Genomic DNA, 23,905 nt, shown 5'->3' on the forward strand with positions numbered 1-23,905 from the left:
ACACTACATCTTGCTTAGGAATGGATAGCAGCATATGACGAAGTGGCAGAGTTATTCAGCCAGTATTTCTGACCATCCAAGTAGAACATGTATTCATGTAATTTTATTTGCTAGGGCTGTTTTGTTTTTTCTCCTTGTTTTTTCTCAGGTGTAATGACTGTGCTATCATACTGGATATTTGCACTGCCCAACGCTTGGTCAGGCGCACACATGCCTTGTTCTGAGGTTTGAATAATGAATTTAGTACATTTCACACATCAGCACTTTTATTTCTTTGTAATTGATTTCAGCACTGCAATTATTGTAGGCAGATAGGATCAGGTCCATAATGCCTGTCACGAGACATACTAAGCACTCTCTGTTCCTACTGAAACAACAGGGAGTCACAGGGGCTCAGCATCTCATGATTAGATCATATTTGACTCAGTAACACCACAGGCAGCTAGAGGGAATGCTGGCAAAGACTCCAGAGTTGTAGCAAGTAAAAATTCAAAACTTCTATAGCAATAACCTAAATAACCCCTTTTAAACACTAAATAATCCTCAATATCCAGGATAAGCAGTATTATCCCTGTATTACAGGCGAGGAAACTAAAGCAGAGGGGTAAGTGATTTGTTTCTGGCCACTGAGGAATTCAATCAAAGCCAAGATTAAACACTCAGGTGTTCCTGAACTCTCACTGTTATCCTCTGACTATTTCTATCATGGGTTCAGTTCCACTTTTCAAGAGGCAACCTGGACACCCGGAGAAGGGCAGAAGGAAACACCATTTATAGTCTCATCCAAAGAAGAGCACCTTTATCAGTGGAAGATTCATCTAAGCCAGGGATCCCCAACGGGGCCCGCGGGGGCATCTAAATGCGCCCCCATCCTGGCCGGCGGCGACGCCAAATTTTGGCGGCATTTCAGCGGATGCTCGACCACCGCCACAGTCCTTCGTCTGGCGCCCGTCAGACGAAAAAGGTTGGAGACCACTGATCTAAGCTGTACTACACATCCCACCTGGTCACAACACAAAGGATCAAGACCAGATATGAACGCTGGCCCAAAGCAAGAATGATATCATCTGAGGCAAATGGATACAGTACAGAAATGTAAAATCTTAGCACTGCATTATAGTTATAGCTTCATCTCCAATAACTAAGTCTCATCACACCCACAAAGAAAATAACTTCACTGATCTGATGCACAAGGGCTATTTCAAATCCCATCAATCCTCTCAGTTCTTGTCCTCTCCACACTTCAAATACACATTTCAGACCACAGCTGCTAGTACAGAGATCAGGTTTTTTAAAGACTCGAACTATCCAGTGCTGAAGACCACTTTCATGGGGAAAGCTGCGCTTACAGTCCCTACATATAAATGCAGGAGTAAGTGCCATCTCACCATCACCATTGTGGTTCCTCTCACTTCGGAAGAGACAGTGTTCCTCTTTAATGTGAGCCCCACTCAGCACAATGTCTTGTCGCCGCTCAGCATCTGCCTGTCCAACCCTGCGCCCAATAAAAAGCATTTTGGTCACAACTCAAACATTGTCTACTCTATAGCCCATACAGCAGATACATTTCTCTGGCTATTGTGGGAATGAAATACTACAGACTATTAAATCTATCCCTTGCCTTGTAAGAGCTGAGAAAATGCATCCTTGTGCTAGCAGAATATTATGCTTAACGTTTGCTTTCAAATGGTTCACCAGGTTATGCACACTTTTTAGGGGGTGGAGGGGCACTGAGCAGGGCAGAGGATCTATACAATGACATACATTTATTCTGTATTACTCATCTGTTCCATGAGGAATATGCCCAGCTAGCAGCTGAACGCTGCTCTATGTTCTAGAGAAAGATCAACCCCTCTTCTCTTCTTCCCTCAGCTCTCCTGCCAATACACTATGGAAGAAAATTCCTTCTAGACTCCAAATCCAGCAATTAAATTTAATCCTGTGCATGTGAACAAGGACAGATATTATGCGTGTTTACACTGCTAGCCAAGAAAATAATATACCTTGGTTTGGACGATGTGCTTAAAAAGGGGGAAGTGTGGAAAAACAAGAATGGAGAACTACTTTCAGTTTAATTTAAGGGAATACAAGAAATCTAACCAGCTTTGAGCACTCCACTTACCCAAGTCCCCCAATCATTTTATGTCGTTTTATTATAAATAACACCACCTATATTTTCAAAGCTGTTTCTCTTTCTTGTTGCACTATGAAAGACTCAGTGGAAAACATCTAGGGAAGCTGAGTGACATTATGCTGTACTATTAAAGTATAAACTACACAAAATATATTTCTCTAATCTGTAATTTATGGCAATCTTAGGTGTTACTTGCAACAGCAGGTAAAACAGTTCAACAGAGAAGTGTTATTTAAACTGACGTTCCTTTAACAAGAAGTCTCTTAAGTGTAGAAGAGGCAAATCTCACCTAGTGATGCCATCTTTGATATAGTAAAGCAGACATTCTGACATGAGTGGATCTTCATTGAGGTTCACAAGATGAGGTGTCTGCAACAAAATACAGAACATGTTAATTGAGAGCCGAGTACCTTCAATTACTCTGGAGACTGTAAAGGAACCAAACCACTTCAACACATACATCAGTGAAACTCCAGATTTCTCCAAAAACCCCTGCATTTCTAAATTAAATGCAAACTTTTTCCACACAGGCAGAGACCATCTCAGGACAGGGGACAAATAGACAGATTCACAGTTGCATTTGGCTGATATTCTAGGTAAATGATGCAGCGAAGAAAATATTTTAAAACTGAATTACAGATTCCTTGTCTCAGTAAGTCTTGATAAAGATGAGAGGGAGGGAAAGTTCAACAGCAGCATTCTTCCATATGCTTCGGTATGAAAATGCTAGACTGTTGAACTTTTCTTTTTTTAAACATAAAGAACAGACCCTCCTCATGCTCCATCTCCAGAGCTTGTAAACCTGGAAAGGATATCTAAACTACTGATGCTTCCTCATACAAGCAGCTAAGAATCTCTTCACCTACTGTGCTACTCAGCTTAGTCTCTACAATTATTAAACCAACCTTCTTTGGTGAAAACACCCCACTGGAATCAGCAAACAAGTCACATGGCCTTGGTGTGAAAATCTGGCCAATGAGATAGCAACAAATCACAAATTTAAGGAACACAAAAGAAAGGGGAAGAAACAAGAATCAGACCAAAGGACACTGAAAATATTAACAAGCCAGTTTCTTGTAACCTACAACTATCAGTATGCAAATGATCTGTTGAGGTCATTCCTTTAGGAATGTCTATCAGTTTATTGTAACTCCAAAAGAAATGTACTTGTTAGATGCATAATAGCATACAATTCATGGAAGCTCAAAAGATATTTACATATGAGACAAGACAGTTCAGCTGGTTCATGCTGTCTGACACACAAAGCAATAACATTCACCTAGAAATTAAAGTATACTATTTACATGGCACCAGTGCCCTAGCAATGGGAACTATGGCCCCAGCAATGTTTGCTCCCACCCGTCACCCTATGGGACAGGCCTTGTCAAATTAAAACTGCTCCCACTAACCACCACTGAGAAAAGCATTCTCCAGCACAAACAAGGACTTCATATTGTCCATAGTGAAGTGTGGACTGAGCACAGTGCCTGAAAGGAATGGTGTTTGGCTTACTGTTAACACCAAACGGGATTATAGACTACAGATCCAGTCAAACTGTTTCAGAGAAAAAAATCCATTGATGTCTAAGAAAGTCAAAATGCCCAGGCAGTTATGTGATCCAACAATAAATTGTTTCTGGGCTTCAAAATTGTGGGGAGGTCAGTTCAGTGCAGAAAGTAACCTTGAAGTACCCACATATCAATTTACTAATTAACTTTGAATGGGGGTTATTTATGAAAATTATGAATGGAAATAATATCACTTACTAGTAAATAAGTATTCATACACTGAAAAAAATTTTACTGCGCTCAGAAATCCCGAATTTCTTATGACAAAATAAATGATCAGGGTAGACATTAGGGTGAAATCTGCATAGTCATGCAAAGAAAGAAAGAAATATAAAGTTGGCAGGGTATATTATTTGCGTTTTATAGTACCTAATACGTTAGAAGTATTTGTATAAATTTTTCATAAAGGAGATACTCTTGTTGCTTCTGTTCTCTAGATATTCAATGTAAAAAATTCTAACCTATTGACACTTCCTGCTACAGGCAGCTAGAAATCTCAGTTTAAATCTTCACAAAAAAATCTAAACTGATTAAAACAAACCTTCTTTGGTGAAAATGTCCCATTAGAATCAAACAAGTCCTGTGGCCTTGGTGTGAAAATCTAGCCAAGGCAAGGCACCATGCAGGTTAGAGAATAAAGTTAAAAAAAGTCAATAGGAGAGCAGATAGGCTGAGCATTAACACAAAAAACATACCAACCAGCAACAGATCAGAGAGAAGCAAGTCAGATAATTTGGGACAATTTATGACTCAAGTGTGAGATTATGAACTGTGTGTGTGTCAGTCCGCAAACTCCATTTTGAATGTGCAGCCTTTTGCCCACTATGGCTTGTTTATTTTCATATGGCATATCTTCTAAATTGGGGTTCTCAATTATGCAAGGGGTGTCACGAACCATCACCCTCCACCCCCAAACCATGCTTCACCTCCAGTATTTAGAATAGTGTTATATATAAATAATTTTTTTTTATTATTATTATTTATAAAGGGGTTGCACTCAGAGGTTTGCTGTGTGAAAGAAGTCACCACTACAAAAGTTTGAGAACCACTGTTCTAAACAGCCCTGGGGTTTGTGGGACTTTCCCTGCTTTGCCCCACAAAGCCCCCTGTCCCATTTGAAGCAGCTCCAGTCCCACAAGGCTGGCTGGGCTCAGCTCCCTGCTCTAAATGTTGCAACCTTGCCCTGGCACATAACAATGCTCTGGGTTGATCCAGCCGGCCTAACAGGGGAGCCGCCAGGCCCAATTTGGATGAGTGCCACACAGCCTGCCTGCCTTCCTGGACTCAGATGGTTCTCCAAGGGCTCATAAGGGAAGGGTGAGGTAGAAAGCGAAGGACATCGGGTTTCAGATGTTTATTGTTTTGTATGATCTGTACTCTCCTTTGCTTTACATGGTTAAAGGTAAGAGCACAAAAGTGTTAGACTGAGCAAAAAGCCTGTGTGTATATTGACTGCTTCACAACTACTGCATGCCACAGAGTTTAAATGCAACCAGAAGTGTCATATCTTTACGGTGGAGTTCTGGGGGAGGGGTGAGTTTAAACACCAGAGAATTTGAAGGATCAGCAGTGGAGGTTAAGTGGCCGGACAGTGAGTTCCAACACCTGGCAAGGGTGCCAGGTAGAAAGTCTGAGTCCTGAGATTGTGGCTAGAGACCCCAAAATTGGGGCAGAAGCTAGACTCAGTTCAGGCTCCCAAAGCTTGAAATTCCAAGGATCCAGAACACAGAGGACTGGATTGATGTTAGGAATCATTAAAAAGGGGATAGAGAATAAGACAGAATAAATTATTGCCCTTATATAAATCTATGTTAAGCCCACATCTCAAATACTGTGTACAGATGTGGTCTCCTCACCTCAAAAAAAGATATTCCAGCACTAGAAAAGGTTCAGAAAAGGGCAACTAAAATGATTAGGGGTTTGGAGACGGTCCCATATGAGGAAAGATTAAAGAGGCTAGGCCTCTTCAGCCTTGAAAAGAGGAGACTAAGGGGGGATATGACAGAGGTATATAAAATCATGAGTGAAGTTGAGAAAGTGGATAAGGAAAAGTTATTTACTTATTCCCATAATACAAGAACTAGGGGGTCACCAAATGAAATTAATAGGCAGCAGGTTTAAAACAAATAAAAGGAAGTAGTTCTTCACGCAGCACACAGTCAACTTGTGAAACTCCTTGCCTCAGGAGGTTGTGAAGGCTAGGACTATAACAGGGTTTAAAAGAGAAGTGGATAAATTCATGGTGGTTAAGTCCATAAATGACTATTAGCCAGGATGGGTAAAGAAGGGTGTCACTAGACTCTGTTCCTCAGAGGATGGAGATGGATGGCAGGAGAGAGAGATCACTTGATCATTGCCTGTTAGGTTCACTCCCTCTGGGGCACTTGGCATTGGCCACTGTCGGTAGACTGGATACTGGGCTAGATGGACCTCTGGTCTGACCCAGTACGGCTGTTCTTATGATTCCCCTCCAGCAGTCCTAGTGGGGGTTCAGGAAGTGCGTTCAGAGTGAAGTGACTCCTGTCATAAACAGATAGCTAAGGGTTAATGTCTCTTTTACCTGTAAAGGGTTAACAAACAGGGACCCAAACACCTGATCAGAGGACCAATCAGGAAACAAGATACTTCCAAATCTGGGTGGAGGGAAGCCTTTGTTTGTGGGGTTTTGGGTTTGGCTTTGTTCTCTCTGGGTCCTGGAGGGGACTAGAGGTGCAACCAGGTTTCTGCCAATCTCCCTGCTACAGTCTCTTATCTATTCAGAATCGTAAGTAAGTACCAAGGGTGGTTATAGTCTTAACTTGTTTTTTTCCATTTGTAGATGTGTACTTGCTGGAAGTGGCTTAAATTGTGTTTCTGCTGGAGAAAGCTTCTTTCTATTGTCTATAAGCTAAAAACCCTGTATATTTACCATGTTGATTACAGAGACAAGTTTTATGTTTTTTCCTTCTTTATTAAAGTTTTCCTCTTTTTTTTAAGAAACTAATGGATTTTTTGGTTATCTTTTGTAAGACTCCAGGGAAGGGAGTCTGCACTCACCAGGGAATTGGTGGGAGAAGGAAAAGGAGGAGGGAAGAAAAACCTGCTCTCTGCGTTTATCTCTGTATGTCTCTCTGGGGAAGAAGGGAGGGGGAAGGGGTGATTCAAGGAGTTGTATCACAGTGGTCTCCTAGTGTATCCAGGGTGGGAAAGAGCTGGGAGGAAGAAAAGGAGGGGGAAGGGAAATGGTTCATTCCCCTTTGTTGTGAGACTCAAGGAATCTGGGTCTTGGGGGTCTCCAGGGAAAGGTTTGGGGAGACCAGAGTTTATCAGGTACTCAGAATCCTGATTGGTGGCAGCCTATCAGATCTAAGCTGGTAATTAAGCTTAGGGGAATTCATGCTACTACCCATATTTTGGATGCTACGGTCCAGATTTGGGAATTATACTATGACACTCCTCTTACCAGCAACCCGTAATGGAATTATCTGGCTCTGAAGGGAGCCTCTATGGCCCGGTGACAAGAATTAGAGGGGGCACAGATAGATAAAACAGGACCCCTTCCTCATGCCAAAAAAGATAAAGATAACCCAAGACTACAAGAGAAGATATGCCACACTGCATTACCGCTGCTCAGTGAGCAACAGGAAGGCATTTAGAGTTGTAGAAGAGTTAGAAACTGCTGTTGTAATCTACTAAAAGAAGCCAAATCCTACACGAGGGCTCAGCTACTACAAATAGCATTAAGGGATTTACACAGCATGGACATTTAGAAAAAAGTGCCTTGTGGTTTAGATGTGTATTTTGGTGCACAGACAGTCCTTAGACTTATGACACAATTGGTTCCTGAAAATTGCATCGTAAATCGAAAAGTCATAACTCAGAACCACAATCTACTCCATTGTGGGACCAAGTGTCGTAAAGTCAAAACCGATTATCATAAGTCGAATCAGGGAGTCAATTCAGAAACGTCAAAAGTGCCATCTGTCATAAGTCAATCATCATAAAGTCGAGGACTGCCCGATTAGATTTTAATGAAAGTCACTGTCACTGGGTAACCCAAAATCAGAAAGCTTTGTAACCAAGAAAATTTGGCAATTTGAACGATGTTTGATACTGGTAAAATGGGCAATTCAACCACCCTGAAGTCCATTGTTTTTCGACACAACAGATATGCCCAGACATCCATGCAAATGTCCCATGCCCAGTGTTCCTCAAGGATCTAGAAGGACCTCCCCTTCTCCCACCTCTCCAGGGTGGACAGTATAGTTCGGTTTCCACAGTTCATTTCAAACAGTACCCAGCCACCAAGAGAACAAATTGTGGAGGTGATGTGGATACCTTTTCATTCAGGAACTGGACAGACAATTTTATGTCGTTTGATTTGTAAATCTGATACAGACACAATGGAAGTACTCCAGTACCGCAGAGATGGGTGCCAATATGAACTATCAGATTCATACTAGTGACTCGAAAGTAAAAAAAGTTTATAAAAAAACATTCTACTTTTCTATCTAGAGCACTAATACTTTCACAGGTACAGCTGTCAATTACCACAGGAAGAACTATAAAAACTAATCTAGGTGGGTAGTAAGGAACAGAAGCAGAAGGGACTAGTAACAGATCAGTGGTTTAATGGGTTTATTTTCTCTAGTACACGTTTCCACAGGCAGAACTTGCTAACTTCTATTGAAGCAACTACACATCCCTAACTGTTTTCATTCACAAACCTGGTCAGCTGAAAATGCATCAAAAGAGCCATTAAACAGAGTTGATGGCCTCTCAGGGAAAATCTAGATGGTGATATGATCCACAATGTGAGAGAAGAAGAGAAAAAAACTCAAAGGAAAGTATCATGAGAAGGAAGAAAGGTTATGAACCTTAGATGCTTTGGTAGTAAGTTACAAAGGACAAACCAAAACCATTTGTAAGTGAAACATGGTCATTTAAACACATCAGGAAAAACAACAGATATCATTTCAGCTGAAAGCAGATCAATAAATCTGCCCTCCTGGGCTTCTGTGCAAAGTCTTCAGAAGGGTCCCAATTAACACAACACTTGCAGTTCTCAGATTTATTTTATTAATACGCACTTAGGTAACGATGCCCAGGTCTCAATCTAAAAACCAGGCTAAGGTTTGTTTTGAGGGGGGAGAAAGGTCCAATTTCAGATCTTGTAACTAATTACTACGGTGTTCACTACATGTATAACTCCTCCCACAGCTCCCTCTTCCCATGCAGAAGTTCACGTGGCATTAGATTTATCATATTTCCATAGTTGTGCCTCTTTCACCTTTCACTAATATTGAAGTGAAACTATTAATGTGGACTAAAGGAACACTGCACCCCTCAATGCCTTTGAACGCTCAGTGACCAATTAGATATTTTATAAAGAACATGGAGCCAGAACATCTTGGGATATAATTTAATGGCAGCACTACTAAGCAACAGTTGTTGCAGGAAGTTATTGGCAAGCTAGTTGGTGGCACATCTGAGTCAATACTGAATCAGAGGCCTAGCACAGAGCAAGAGATACTGCTCTCAGAAGTGTTTGCTTTCTAAAGGAACATCAGATCTCTCAGCCATTTTTTGACATTAAGAGTCTTACAGTACTTCTCATACTGCTCCAGTTTCTTTTCTAAATTGAGGGTAGCATGTATAATACATTCTGCCTATCCTAATAATCAGCAGAAGGCACTGTGGACATTATTTACTTAGCCTGTATACAGAGTACTGAGGTCCTTCAAGGCTGAAGTGTTGCAGAAATTTGAAGTACTATAAATCACGAAAGGTAGCTTACCAGCAACAATAACTCTGTGAAAGGTATCCATTACTTGGGATCCAAAGACCACTAGAGTGTCTCTGCAGCTTATGAAGAAACCAGCCTCTATGTCAGGGATGGGCAAACTACGGTTCATGGGCCACATCTGGCCTGTCAGACCATTTAATCCAGCCCTTGGCTCCCACCAGGGAGCAGGGGTTTGCCCAGCTCCAGTGCTCCAGCCAGGGAGCAGGGTCAGGAAGCAGCCAGCATGATCCCCCTCCAACTGCTATGTAGTAAACAGAAGAGTGGCCAGGTGGCTCTGTGCACTGCCCCTGCCTGCACCTCCAGCCAGAGCCCTCACCACCCTCCTGCATGCCCCAACAACCTGCCCCATCCCAATCCCCCTCTGAAGCCATTGGTCCCAGCCCAGAGCACTCTCCTGCACCCCAAATCCTTCATCCCCAGCTCCACTCCTCCCACGCCCCTACCCCCAATTTCATGAGCATTCATGGCCCACCATACAATTTCCATAACCCGACGTGGCCCTCAGGCCAAAAAGTTTGCCCACCCCTGCCCTATGAGAATGGTGGTCCCACTTGGCTGACCTTTTTAGGAGAGAAGACTCCCAGTGTTCCTCCATCTTCACGAATGGCAACTCCCATCTCGGCCAGCAAGGCCTCCCTACCAAGAGAAGAAAGCAAGAAGTGAGGGAGGTGCTTTGTAGCCCCACCAGTGCAAATCTGATCCAAATCCAAGTTCCAACTTCTCAGTCATGGTTAGAGCCCTATCAAATTCACGGCCATACAAAACACATCATGGACTGATACCTGGTCTCCCCTGTGAAATCTGGTCTTTTGCGTACTTTTACTCTATAATATAGGGATTTCATGGGGGAGACCAGTGTTTATCAAACTGTGGGTCCTGACCCGAAAGGGGGTCACGGGGGAGTTGCAAAGCTATTGGAGCAGAGTTATGGTATTGCAAACCTTACTTCTGCACTGCCTTCAGAGTTCGGTGGTCTGAGAGCAGCAGCTGCTGGCCAGGTGCCCAGCTCTGAAGGCAGCGCCCTGCCAGCAGCAGTGCAGAAGTAAGGATGGCAATACTATACCCATGCCACCCTTACTTCTGCACTGCTGCTTTCAGAAGTGGATGGCTGGAGAACAGCAGCTGCAGGCTGAGGGCCCAAGCCCTGAAGACAACAGCACAGAAATAAGGGTGGCAATACCATGCCATCCATCCTTGCTTCTGCACTGCTGCTGGCGGCAACACTGTCTTCAGAGCTGGGATCCCAGCCAACAGTCGCTGCTCTCCAGCTGCCCAGCTCTGAAGGCAGCACCTCCACCAGCATACAAGTAAGGATAGCAATACCGTGACATCCCTACAATAACCTTGTGATCCACCACACCATCACCCTTTTGGGTCAGGACCTCTATAGTTACAGCCATGAAATTTCAGATTCAAATATCTGAAATCATGAAATTTGTTATTCTTTAAATCTTATTACCATGAAATTGACCAAAATGAACCGTGAATTTGGTGGGGCTCTAGTCATTGTATAATGTACTGCGCTACCAACCGGCCTGCATTCTGACTGGCCACCAGCCCACAGTGGTATCTTACATATGCAACAGGATTAACTCCTATCCTTCAGCTCCATAACACAGAGGGCTGCAGAACTTATGCAGGTCTGACACTCCAGTTTAGGGCAGGCAGTGATACATCACAAGAGTGAGCACCTTTTACAGTATTTATTCCACAAATCTGCCTATCCCTTGGGAAAAATTAAGATCTGTTCTAAATGGCAACACTTATTCATGGTAAATTAGTTTATAAGCTAGACAAGTTACCAAGGCTTGAGCTGATGTTTCTGGTTCATTCTACAATTAGTCTACTCCCTCCAGCAGATGAAATCACCCTAAAAACTCAAAAACAGTTAAGATGCTAATGGCCAATCCTCTGTGCTATCCTGAATGAAACCCCAGAAGGCTGATGCTGCAACTCTAGATGCTGCTTCATTCCCACCCTTACCCAACAGGAGTATCTTCTATGACAATTCTAAGCAGCGTCCTTGAGCTATGATATTGAAATAGCTTCTGTCTCCATTACCCACTCACCTGTCATAGTAGAATGCAAAGAGCAGATGACATGCCACCAAGAAGTATGCTAGCTACTTCAATGCTCTGGTTTTCTAGGGCAAGATCAGCTTTTGACTATCTCTCTCCTTCCCTCCCCACCCTTCCCCTTCCACCCCCAAGGACATCCACAGCATTTCTTGCTCCTGACCTCTCCATCCTAATGGCCTCAGTCTTCCGCAGCTTCTCCTCCCAGGTCTCATTCAACTCTGCAATGATCTTCTCTGATTCCTGTGTAAAACCCCAGTATAGAATTAACGACTGAAGGAGGATGATATGGAATCCCCCAATTTAACACATCACATCTCTAAGAACCAGGGCTATCCAAGTATTTCAGACCTAAATGGGATCTGAATTATTAGGACCCAGCAGCAAATGCTCAAGTGCTAATTTTAAGCCTCATTGTCAATACAAAGTTAGTAACACAAAGCATCTCTGGGCAACCCAGACTCCTCCTACAATACTTACAAGAACTAAGAACCTCCACCTTTGAAGTCAACTGTTATTCCCAAAGCTGTATACATTCGTACTGGCCAGAGCCTGACCAGCCTAGTTATTAGCTACAAAAAACCCGCAAGCAGCTCCAATTCCAAGTCAATGGGCTATAAGCATCCAGAAGATTATATGGTAAAGACATAATGGGTGTTGTTTAAGTCTCCAGGAAAGGAATTTTGTTAGATAAAGCAGGAAAAGGTCCTGTCTGAGAATTTTTTGCCTGTAGCAGTCTCAATATCAAAATAGCTAATAAATCTTGGATTTTAGTATCTCATCCTATAAATTAGTTTGTAATGCATTCTGGAGCCTTCTGTATGAAAAAAGTGTTACATAAATGGGTGTCATTGTAACATCTGTTATTTGTTCTTGCATATTCCCAGAGCCATATTTATATAACTTGAGTGCCAAACACAATACAAACCAGGGTGTGGTTAAGGATGCCACACACCCCAAAAATCAGCTTCGTCATAATGGACAAGGTGACAAGTCAAATGCCTGCAGCATATGATACAAACCACACAGCCTGGTATGTACTTGCTGCACTTAGGAAGGGGCTATTTTAACCAGTTCCACCTTTGAATCTGCACTGCATTCTCAGCCAGTCAGATTGATATTCTAGTTCAAGCTATTTCATAATAAACCTCAGTCCTTCACTTACTGTTCCTCAGCAAAGCTACATTCAAGGACAAAAATGTACAAATAAGCAAAGAGAATATTTTAAATGCATTGTGAACAGCTGGCTGCAAAAGGCTGTGGCCAGCTGTTTACCAAGAGTAGCCCTTTGTCGGGTTGCACCAACCACATTGCTGTGCAACAGGCTGAACCACTGGGAGAGGACACGATGAGAAAATTAGGAAGCTCATTAATTAGCCTCCCCTTTCCCATTGTTTAATCACCCTCCATGCTCCTCTAGTGATGTAATCCTTTAGGAATGCAGCTCCCTCTCCCCCTGCACACACACAAACATCCTGATCATTATGGAAATATTAGAGAACACATCCAAAAGCTATAGGATAGAAGACTGAATTTATCAAAAAGCAGCATTAAAAATGAACAAGTCTGCCCCAGAGGAATTCTCTCCATTCATAAAAGAAAAAGAAAAGTTAAAGCATTTATGCTTCAGGGGACTGCACTGCTGCATTAGGGACACAGGAATGAATGCAAACAGTCCTACAGAGACTTGTCCCCTGAATAAAGCTGGGGGAAAGGAAAAACGTCCCTCAATTCAGCCTAAAGTTGTATTAAAAGGATACATTTTAAATCATAAAATCTCTTCAAGGACTCTGAGCCCTTGTATGGGGACAAATATTCAGATCAAAAGCTTATAACACAGGCCGGGCAACATTCAAGTGATCCTTGGCGACTGTCACCATTAAAGCCAATTACAGGCCACAGAACCCTCATACCCTAGAGACTCCCTACGAGGGAGACATGGCAATTAAAATTGACTTCCTAAACCATCTTCCAGACTTCATTCCATTTCTGGGCCCCAAAAGAGGCATCCATTTTAAGGAATTCTGAGGGCCTGCTGTCTTTAGTCCAGCCCTTCTAGTCCTAGCCTAAATCAGTGGGCTAGTGTTTGCATAGGAAGTTTGGGATAAGAGCTCCAGTGGCACTGGGCAATAGGTTGTCAAGTGTCCAAGAATTTTCTTAAATGAGGCCGAGTGTCAAACTGAATAAGGGGCTCAATTCTCTCTCACCTTGGTACTGAGTAGGATATTAGTAGCTTCCCAGCCCCACAATAATCAGTATGATTCAGTGTGGCATTTACTGCCACTGTAAGAGGGTTCCAGCACCATCTTACAAACCTGAAGCCCACAGCTTCTCTGGCAGCATTTCCCCCCCTCTCCAAGAAGCTTTTCACAGAGGCCTTTTCAATAGCTACAGCATTTACATAGCTTTAGCACAAGAGACCATTTCTTCTCTCTGGACAGAGATAAAGGGAAATATTTTTTGCCCTCACCACTCCATCCACTGTTTTCAATTGAGAAACATGGTTATTTCTCTACCCTCTGAAGTAGCTTAAGACTACAGTATAATGTATGACAATGGAGCAAAGTAGAAAACATCAAAAATCTCACCCAAGCCCGGAAATCACATCTGTTTAAGAGAAGTCAGAAATCATTTTACAGGCACACCACCCCCTCCACATTTTATTCTTCTTTCTTCTTCCAGAAAAGCTAGTCTGCCCAAATCCCACTGGGAAGCAAAAATAAAGGTATCCACCAACTTAATTGTATGTCCCCATTTCGCTTTTGGCTCTAAAAACCCTCAATACTTGGAGTCATTAAGTTGTCCAATTGTGTTGCTCTTCCCAGCGGTGTTTTACAAGGAGAAGTTGCCTTGAATATTGATGGGAAAGGAAAAGAGTTTTCCTGGCAGCCTCACTCAGATTTCAAACCACCTTATAAAGTTTTTTTTAATTCTGGTTTACAAGCGTCATTCAGTGACTGGGTGTCAGGGGACCGCAGAGACAGCACCCTTATCTCCATGGCAACAGCAGGTTTCTAATGGAAGGAGGATATGCAGCATGTATTCCAGCCCATCCAAACCCCTTCCCCAACGCGGTGTCTCATGGAAAAAAAAAAACATGAGAATGCAACACTCACATTCAACATATCCAGCTTCCCCCACTCATCCACCCATGAGGGCTGGGAGCTTTGGTAAAAATGAAAGAAACCCTTCACTGTAATGCACTTTTGATGCTGTTCAATTCACACACATTTAGGACAAGGCTTCTATTGTCTGGATAAAGCAGGCTACTCTGTGCGCTTCACATTTTAATCTGTGGGGGTAGGGTGAAGATAGTGACAGGGTTATGCTGTTCTTTTTTTAGTTTGAGTACATTTAGGTTTTTTTAAAAGCTGGTTGCATTGGCCAGTTCAGGGAGATGATGAAGAGGCCTCCCAAAACTCCCTTTGGCTACTCTGCTCTTCCATCCTCTGTTACCACCACACAAAATTGTCAGCCAGTGTGCTCTTGGATTACAGTCTGTTCTTGCCAAGTTTATTTCATTGTGGCTGGAGGCAAAAATCACGCCCAGATCTTCATGAATGAAGGTTATATCTGAACCCACTCCCCAACTTGTCTGACCCAGCAGCACTTTCTGGGGTGCAAGGGCAGAAATAGAAAGGCACAGATCATGTTTTCATAGGAAGACATCTCCCCATTACCCAGCCTCCCAGGCAACCAATATTACACCCTGCTCAGGCTGCAATGGTACATACCTTCAAACGTTCAATGGCTTCCTCTCCTCCAGGTGTAGACATGATCCTCTCCTGTATGCTGGACACAGATGTTAAGCCCACCTGACTATTGAGAGAGCAGGAAGATGGAGATGCACTGAGGGACCCCATGGAGGCTGTGGAAAAATTGCCAGGGCGTTGATTCTCAGAGGCTAGCAAGTATCTATGTTTATTGTTCTGAAAATCTTTCAGATCTGGGAGAGACAGACAGAAGGGAAGGCAGAAAGGAATAGACAAGGAGCAGAGAAAAGGGGAAAAGGAAGACAGGAAGGAAACACTAGTGTAAGAGGAAAGCATTTAAGCTGCAACACAGACAAGATTAATAGTCTTAGATGGCAGTTCTGAAACAAATCCTTTAAAAACAAATATCCCTGAGATACGAAAAGTTCCATTAAGTCCTTGAGAATTGTAAATAAGGACTCCAGTGTAAACTAATGTTACCAGTAAACTCCTGCCAAAACAAAGTCAAACACACACTCAACAAGAAACTGTAAACCAGAAGACTCCCCTGATCTAGGTAACAGCTGTACGCTGCTCTATTCCTATGATACTTTCAGCCGTCTAACACAACCAGGCATTGTCACAGTGATGAGCAATGTGGGGCTGAAGACTGGGAACAGAGATGGGCCAGTTACCAGGAACTATACTACTGGGCCAAAAAGCCTAAGCCACTAAGTTCAATCAAACTCATACCAAAGGAATCTGAAAGAAAAACAGTAATAAAAATCGTGATTTGCTGAATCTTAGTCTCCAAAGGTAATATGTCTGCTGAGATGATACACAGAGCACAAGAGTAACTATAATTGCCTGTAGCTCAAGTTCCCTAAGGACAGGGTGCTGTAACCACCTATCCAATCCTTGACAGGGTGAGTGATAGGAGCATGGGCTCATGGTTTACACCATTACATCTCACGTCTCCTAATCTGTTGTGGAAAAAAGGATCCACAATATATAACAGGTTACCTTTTTGCTAGAGTACCTGTGCAAATGGCTTGAAGAGGTGGCACCATTAAGTCTCTTGACCATGACTTAGAATGAACACAGGGAAGCATTTCAAGAGATGCCTCCAATAGTCTAAATACTGAAAACCCAGGAGGCCTGAAGATGTCTATGAAAGTAGAAAAAACAGGTCGTTTGCGTACCTTGCCTTCCATTAGAAGTTATCCAGAGACCACCTACTCTGATCTGAATCCAATCCAAATACACCTCACAAAAACCTTGTGTGTCAAAAACTGCGAACATGCAGATGTTAGACAATTAAGTAGCTCAGGCTTCACTGAGCCCCCTCACACCTTTTCTCTTCCCACTCAGACCAATCCTGCCAACATAACCCTTCTGTCCTATTTCACACCAGTTTAGCCCTGTAGTTAGTAATTCCTTCAACTCAGTTTGAAAACAGCCATCTGCAGATACAGGAAGTGGAAAAATACAGAAGAGGGAGAGCTGCCAGGTGGAGGCAAGCAGGTAGGACAAAGCAGGAAAGATGGGGTCTTGAAAGGCCAATGGGCACATGCACTCCCAAGGGACAACGGAGGTAGCATTTGCAATCACTTTGGCTGTTGTCGAGTCCATACAGAACTTCTCTCTCAACATCATGCACATTTCTCTGGGTGATGCTGCAGCTGCTCATGGAGATGACAGAATTTTAGGCAACAAGCTTTAAGCAGCACCAAAAGAGGAAGGCCAGGCTGAGTCTTTACACTACCAGTATCTGAGTTCAGGAAATTTCAGACAGATCTCTTCCAGTCAGTATTGTTTTGGGGTGAGCAAGGGCTTTTGAAAATGGCATAGGCAAGGTCTAAAACAAAAAAGTCTGCTTTAGACTCCTTCCCACCCACCCACCCCTCAAAAAACCCCCAAAAACTACAGAGTATCCATCGGTTCACAGAAGCAAGACATTTCTCTAAAGGTGGATTATAAAGGAGGTACAGTCCCTTTCCCAGAAATAGTTGGTGAGGTCAGAAAGGAAAGTGATGTTATACTGAACGTTATTCTCTGAGCCTACTATCTAATCCTTATCAGTTTCCTCACATTAAGATGCCTTCCTTAGGAGGAAAACAAATCTGTTCTAGACAGCAGCTATACTAATACGAAAGACAAATAAGAGTTCAAAACAAAGAGACTGCTATCACCACAAAGCACCCAACACCACACACGTGCAGAGGCTATCAAAGAAACATTCCCTTGGAGGACATGGTTATTGTTTCATTTTACTTTAGTTTAAAGAATCGATTCTCAAGTGTAAAATATTAAAACACATTCTGGGTAAGAAACTAAGTCATGAGGCTAGCTGTCCAGGGGGAAGGGAACCGGTTTAACTTATGAACTTGAAAAAAAAATATTCTAAAATAGGACTTTGGATGTTCAAATCAGAACCATTATTTGTAACAAAAGAATAGGTTGAAGTATAATCATCCTCTCAGTCTCCCCAAAACAAGGAAGCAACAGACTTTTTAAAGAGTGCTTTCAACTTTGTGCTTTAACCAAAGGATGGCTCAAGTAAAGGAGACAGAGGTTCATTTCATTTTCACAAAATAATACCCTGCAGTAACTGCTCTGTCTGGGATTTCCCTGTGAGTAATGCTGGCATGCAAAGCTCAGTTAAAAACTGGCCCAGCAGAAGCAGATTAGCAAGTAAGAGCTATAGAACCACACAATACACACATTTGCCTCCACTTCCAGAGTAATCATCTCCGATTGAATCAACTGAAGAGAAGCAAGAGGGAAAATACAGAAGGGTCAAAGTTCAGGATCAACAGTGACACAGGATGGGAAGAGAATACTTGGCATTTGAAAGAACAAAAGCAGTTTTCAATTTCACATAAAAATTTGTTCGGATTTGTTCCAGTCTAACAGAAAGTTCTGTTTCTGAACCTAAAAACAAAGACTGCATCAAATGTGAACACTTCTGAATCAGAGCTGATTTTTTCTTCTTAATCTGTTCTCTTGAACAAATGACAGAAGACACAAATTACACACTTCACATTGCCTATGATTAAATCAGGGTCTTCCCTTCACAGGAAAATAAGCCCCGCAAGTCAGATAAAAAAAACATTCACTCTTTACATACATTTTAACAGAGATTTTTTTCTACTACGAACTAAAGGAAACCCAGTTTGCCACAAAAACACACACTCATCTTAAAGGCATCTCCTGTAAAAGGAATGAAGTCACAGCCCAAATTCTCAAATAATTTAATATGGAAGATTTTAGCTTGTTTTCTGTGTTGGAGGTGAAGGTCAGAAAAACCGGACAAATCCAAGACAGCATCCTCAACCTTTTCTTTGAAGACAGACAGAGGAGCAGAGTTTGAAGGAACATAAAAAGGTGCTAGGACATGTTTTTTACAGAAGGGGATAGAGACAAGCACTCATTAAAGAAATATGAAAAAATGAAAATTTCAGTACTTCACACTTTAATTTAATGACTACACCCCCTTCCCACATACACCCAGCTTTCTCCAGCTCTAGAGCCTTGGTAATTAGTTTAGTTCCTGCAGCAGAGCACAGCCTCATGATGGAAAGGACTGGACTGCTTAACCGACTTACTGTCAATAATATCTCCTAGTCCTTGGGCACGCAGGAGATCCTTGAGTCTCGTCACCTCCTCCTTCAGCTCACGCACCAGCTTGGCATTGGGGTCTTCATTGATAACAGCATTGCATTTGATCTGCTTTGCACGATCTGCATATCTAAAAGCAGCCAAAAGACATACTAGTTTGGTTTTATATAGGACATATACACCAACTCTCTACAGTCCTATACAAGGCCCTGCCGTTATTTCAGACTAACAAGCTGGTGGATCAAGCAGCTTTATCTCAGAAGTGCTGTAGCCTAAGGAGCAGAGGCCATACTGAAAAGGATTTAAGCTCCAGCTACTCTTTAGACTCAACTGAAGTTGTAGGTACTCAACACCTTTCAGAAATCAGGCCTAGGTATGAAGAGTGAAGCCATTTTAAACTGGGTTCTCTTCATGCATAAGATTATTTCTCTTTTGCACCATTAGACAGAAATTTCATCCTCATCTATAAGTACAGATAACTTGGAACTGATCAAACTAAACTTACCTGATTAAGTGAAGCAACTACACCCTCTCCTCTTGTTTACACACCACAGGATTGGGGTTCACTTTAGAATGATGGATTTTACAATACACAGCGTAGTCCCCTGGAACGCTCAGTTTTGCCTAATGCATATTTCACGATAGGAAGGATGGGCACCTAGATACCCGAGCTTAAAGCCAAACATTTCTACTCATTACCTTAAAGTGCTCAAAGTTTCATCATAGTTGATATCTGCCGGACTCAGAGCAGCAACCATGGCAGTTCTGGAGTTTCCACCTATAAACGAACAAGCAAGGTTTTAAATGAAGCTGCACTGGCAACTTGTAATGAGTATATTCTTTAATGTCAGTATTTCCCAGCCTAAACAATATCCATATTACAGTGTGTGCAACAAAATTACACAAAGCAGTAATAAGTAAATCCAGGGTAAATAAAACAGCTGTAAGAAAAATAGTATGACTTAAAAATAGATACTTCCATATTTAATACCCATATCATACAATGATATTACATATTTTCGTACAGAAAATTATGAAACATGAAAATGGAGGGAAATATTTGCAGAGTCAGATTCGTCATACCTAGATTTTCCCGAAGTAGCCACGTTAGCACAGAATCCCTGTATGGAATAAAGTCTGTCTTCTTCTTCTTTTTACTCTACAAAAGGAAGACACTTATTACTGAATAGTACCTGGAAAATTAAAAACTGAGTTTAGAAAAAAGGTAGAAACCATAATTGAAGAGATGTTTTCTTAGATGCTTTAATCTTTCAAGGAGATGGAAAAGTATATGCAGTTTATTTTAGAAAGTTGAATGCAACGAGAACAAGGTTGGAAGTAGTGGAACTTAATTTCTGTGGCAGGCTGCAAGTCGCTGATTAGACTAAGAATCTGGGGTGATGGTGTCAATGTCTGGCAACAGTTGAAGGGGCTGCTATGCACACAAGAGAATCAGAGCACACATCAGATGAGAAGATTATTAAGATGCTGGACAGCAGGGCTGGTAAAGCCATACATCAGATTCCATACACAATATTAAAGGAGAGATACAGTACTGACCTTTGGAAAAGGTATATAAAGGACTATGAAGATGATAAAGGAACTTTAGGATAAGAAAAAGGAGCAATTGGGGAAATGTGATTAGAAGAGACCAGATCAAGAGAGGAAATGAGAAATGAAAGAGGTATAAACTCTAAAGAGATAGAAAACAGTGGATGCTATGTAGGGTTACCAGATATCAGGACTGTCCAGATGTTAAGGGCTTTGCTTTACATACACAAGTATACCTCCACCCCCCCAAAAAAAAAAGAGTTGATTTTTCACACTGGCTATCTGGTCATCTTAATGCTATGAGCCAAACAAAGGATTGAAAAATTAAACACTACCAACAGCAACATAAGCTGAACCAAACACACTGTAAATGTAGTTTCTTTATTTCCTTGCTTTTAATATTTCTGCCCAGCTACTTGACTCTCTCTGATTTTGTTATTTCCTTCATCCATAAATTGCAATACAAGGGCTTTGGCTGCATTATCCCTCCTCCATCAAATAGTGAGGTATCTAGGTAGTTGTTTTCACATGCTACTTTATCAAATTTGAAATCAATCAGAAACTAACCGGAAAGCATAAGATAAACATTTATATAAACGGACAGGTGAGGGAACCAAACAGGATGAACAGCACTGCTTCCACACAGACACATTACTGACTTTTAGATCATTAAAAAAAATCCCATGCAATCTGTACTTGAACACAGAACTAATGTTTCCTTTGGACGTTAAATGCCATTGCAATTAGCACTCCATGAGCAGGGATAAATATTTTATTTGTTGCAATTTTAAACGCTCCTGACAGTCTCACAGTGGGAATGCAATGGATAATGAGTCCACATGACTTGCTCAGAATACTCCTTAAAGGAAGGGTTATTCTGCATATGGCGAAAAACCCCATACAGTGGTTAAATTCTCCAGAACTAGTATCAGGATTTTTAGATTTAGACGGTAATAAATCTTAATACACAAGGGACAGGCTCTCAAGCTAAAACCCACTTTCCCTTTCAGGTTGTTGGACTTTAAGCTTTTCTGGAAAGCCCGAGAAGCAATTTGTAAAGACAGGGCTGGAGGGACACAGGTGGAAGGACATTTAATAAGCGACTCAGGAAAACGCAAAGATGATTAGGAAATGTGAGGACAAGGGAGAGGTCAAAAAGGATAGTAAGACTGAGTCAATGAAATTAGAAGCATGAGCACAAAAGGTGTTTTGTTTTATTATTTGTTTTTTGTTTTTTTAAGTAGCCTTGTACTTGACTGCAGATTAGTGGGATTTGGGGACTGGTCAAACAAAACAAGCTCACAATGCAGACAGCTCCTAAAGCATTGTGTCAATCAAGGTCATTATAAAACATTATAGGAAGAAAACTTTTGCAGTAAGGAACAGACTTCCCTACAAATTCCTCTGTAAATATTTTCCATTCGCCACCCTTCTTAGCTCCCCAACTTGATTTTGATATATGAGCAGCAGTTAGGGGTCATCCATGAAAGATCTCTGCAGAATGGGGTACTCTGTCATCCACTGACATGTGCAAGAGAGCAGGGAGGGAAATTAGGAGACAAAGACCTTGTTTCAAGTACTGCCAAAAGTTTAAATCTACAAGACACTATTAATATAAGATTTGATTGTTCAATAGTAGTTTTGACTAGATGTTATGTGAAAGTCATCTTACTAACACTCAAAGGGTGATTACTGCACAAAAGTGAGAACCAGCCTTATAAGAATGATTTTCCTCTACTTGCCTCAGGTGAGTAACCTTTTGATGGACAAGTAAAATGAGCAAAAACTGCACATCAAGGCTCGTAAATTTTCATGGCAATTTTATAAGGTTAGCATAAACTGCAGCCTGTGAGGCATCCTTTGGTGTGAAGGAAAAGAGTATGGGAAACCACTTGTAGTAACCAAAGACGTTAAGATATTAAGTATTTCTAAGAAAAATGTCACCCACAAATCAGGAGCAGGTATGTATTATAAAATTTTATTTATTCTGCATTCCTCTCTTCCCCAACCCTAACAAGAATATTTTTATTTTGAGTTTTAGTACTGCTTTTCCTCATTACTTCATGGTCATGCCAATAAGCCTCTTCACTAAGTAAAGTTCAGTCTACAACCCAAATCAAATTGTCATAGAAGTCTTGACAGATCCCTGCTCTTGGTTTCCCAGGTGAAGCGCATCTGGCTCTACATCAGTCTACTAGGACTTAACATTCATGGTTACTCAGCCCCATCATACCTTATTAGTGCAGTTATCCTAAAGTTGAAAGCATTAAAGGAAGAGGGAGAAAGAACACAAGATGAGCGTCTGATAAGACAGACTAGACCATTTAAACTGTTACGCTGAAGGATATGCATCGAATATTGCTTTTCTGAGGAACCAAATGAATGAGAATTGAATCTCCCAGAAAGCACTTAAATTAATTAGAAAGCACTTAAGTCCAGTCAGACTGTCCCAAAGGGTAAATGTTTTGTAACTAAATGCACAGCAGCAGCAGCTTTTCCAACATGCTGTTCCACTGCAACTGCAATGGAAGAAGTAAAAAGAAAGCATTTTCATGCTACTCTATGATTACCTGTTTAGATTATAGGATATTTTCCTGCAGTTTAGACATCAGGGTAAAATTTCAGTTTTACAGTAGAATAACCCAAAGACCAAATGATCGCATAGAACCCCTTATCATTCAAATTAAGGAAACTACCAACAGGATGTGTAAAGCTCTTCTTTTAATCAAAATATGTCTGCTTTAAAAAAAAATCACAATATTCAATATGTAAACATGTACTCTATTTGCTTTACTTCTTACAAATTTTATGCAAAAGCCTACAAACATTTGTACTTCAAGGCTTCTTCTTAGCTAAGTAAATCAATGTTCCTGTTTTACTGTGACCAGTCCTGCACCAGAACCTATGAGATTAATAGGTATTAACAACCTTGCATGTATCTATCAATCAATAAATCAAATAAAAAAGGCTCAGCTAGGCCAAGTACAGAGGCAAGCAAAGTAGATGGAAGGGCCTTGCTGGACTAGATGGACTCCGGCTGTTCCAGAATATTACCAAGCGGTGGAAGGTTTGTAAAGATGACAACTTCCTCTAGATAAATGCAATACTGTACTTACCACTTCTGCCAAGGCTGAAATTACTTTGCCTAGTGTTGTGAGAGACTTGTTGATATTCGCTCCTTCCTGGAAAGAAAATCATTTGATGTGGTGATTCACACTACTCAAACAGGAACTCCAGTCCAGACTAAAAGGAGCTGGAGATCATGGCAAGTGTCATTGTGAAAGTTGATGTCTTAGATTCACAATAAAGTTAGTTTTACTGTGATCACACTGCCATGATTATCTGGGTCTTAACATTCATTCATCACACACGTACCTCCACTCATTTTATCATCTAAAGCTTGACCAAAACATGGGATACCAGTCTAAAAAAAGCTACTTCACGAAGAAATAGCCCTTACACCCACCATATATTTAAAA

At 41.5% G+C, this 23,905-nt stretch overlaps 1 protein-coding gene across 6 annotated transcripts in view; it reads right to left on the reverse strand.

Moving 5' to 3' along the window:
* KIF1B (kinesin family member 1B) overlaps positions 1 to 23,905 on the reverse strand; it is a 145,235-nt gene that overhangs the window by 67,780 nt on the left and 53,550 nt on the right. For 3 of the 6 annotated variants that reach the window (XM_030537400.1, XM_030537398.1, XM_030537401.1), the window contains exons 9-17: positions 23,543 to 23,608; positions 19,959 to 20,034; positions 19,575 to 19,653; positions 18,863 to 19,005; positions 15,297 to 15,430; positions 11,726 to 11,805; positions 10,048 to 10,123; positions 2,424 to 2,503; positions 1,389 to 1,495 (exon numbers count right to left, since the gene is read on the reverse strand). In XM_030537400.1, coding sequence (XP_030393260.1) covers positions 1,389 to 1,495; positions 2,424 to 2,503; positions 10,048 to 10,123; positions 11,726 to 11,805; positions 15,297 to 15,430; positions 18,863 to 19,005; positions 19,575 to 19,653; positions 19,959 to 20,034; positions 23,543 to 23,608 — 841 coding nt within the window. Of the gene's footprint in view, positions 1 to 1,388; positions 1,496 to 2,423; positions 2,504 to 10,047; positions 10,124 to 11,725; positions 11,806 to 15,296; positions 15,509 to 17,978; positions 18,021 to 18,862; positions 19,006 to 19,574; positions 19,654 to 19,958; positions 20,035 to 22,659; positions 22,678 to 23,542; positions 23,609 to 23,905 lie in introns of all 6 variants that reach the window. The other 3 variants (XM_030537399.1, XM_030537397.1, XM_030537396.1) reach the window with 2 other exon arrangements.

This window comes from Gopherus evgoodei, chromosome 18 (genome assembly GCF_007399415.2).
Source record: "Gopherus evgoodei ecotype Sinaloan lineage chromosome 18, rGopEvg1_v1.p, whole genome shotgun sequence".
NCBI classification, from domain to species: domain Eukaryota; kingdom Metazoa; phylum Chordata; order Testudines; family Testudinidae; genus Gopherus; species Gopherus evgoodei.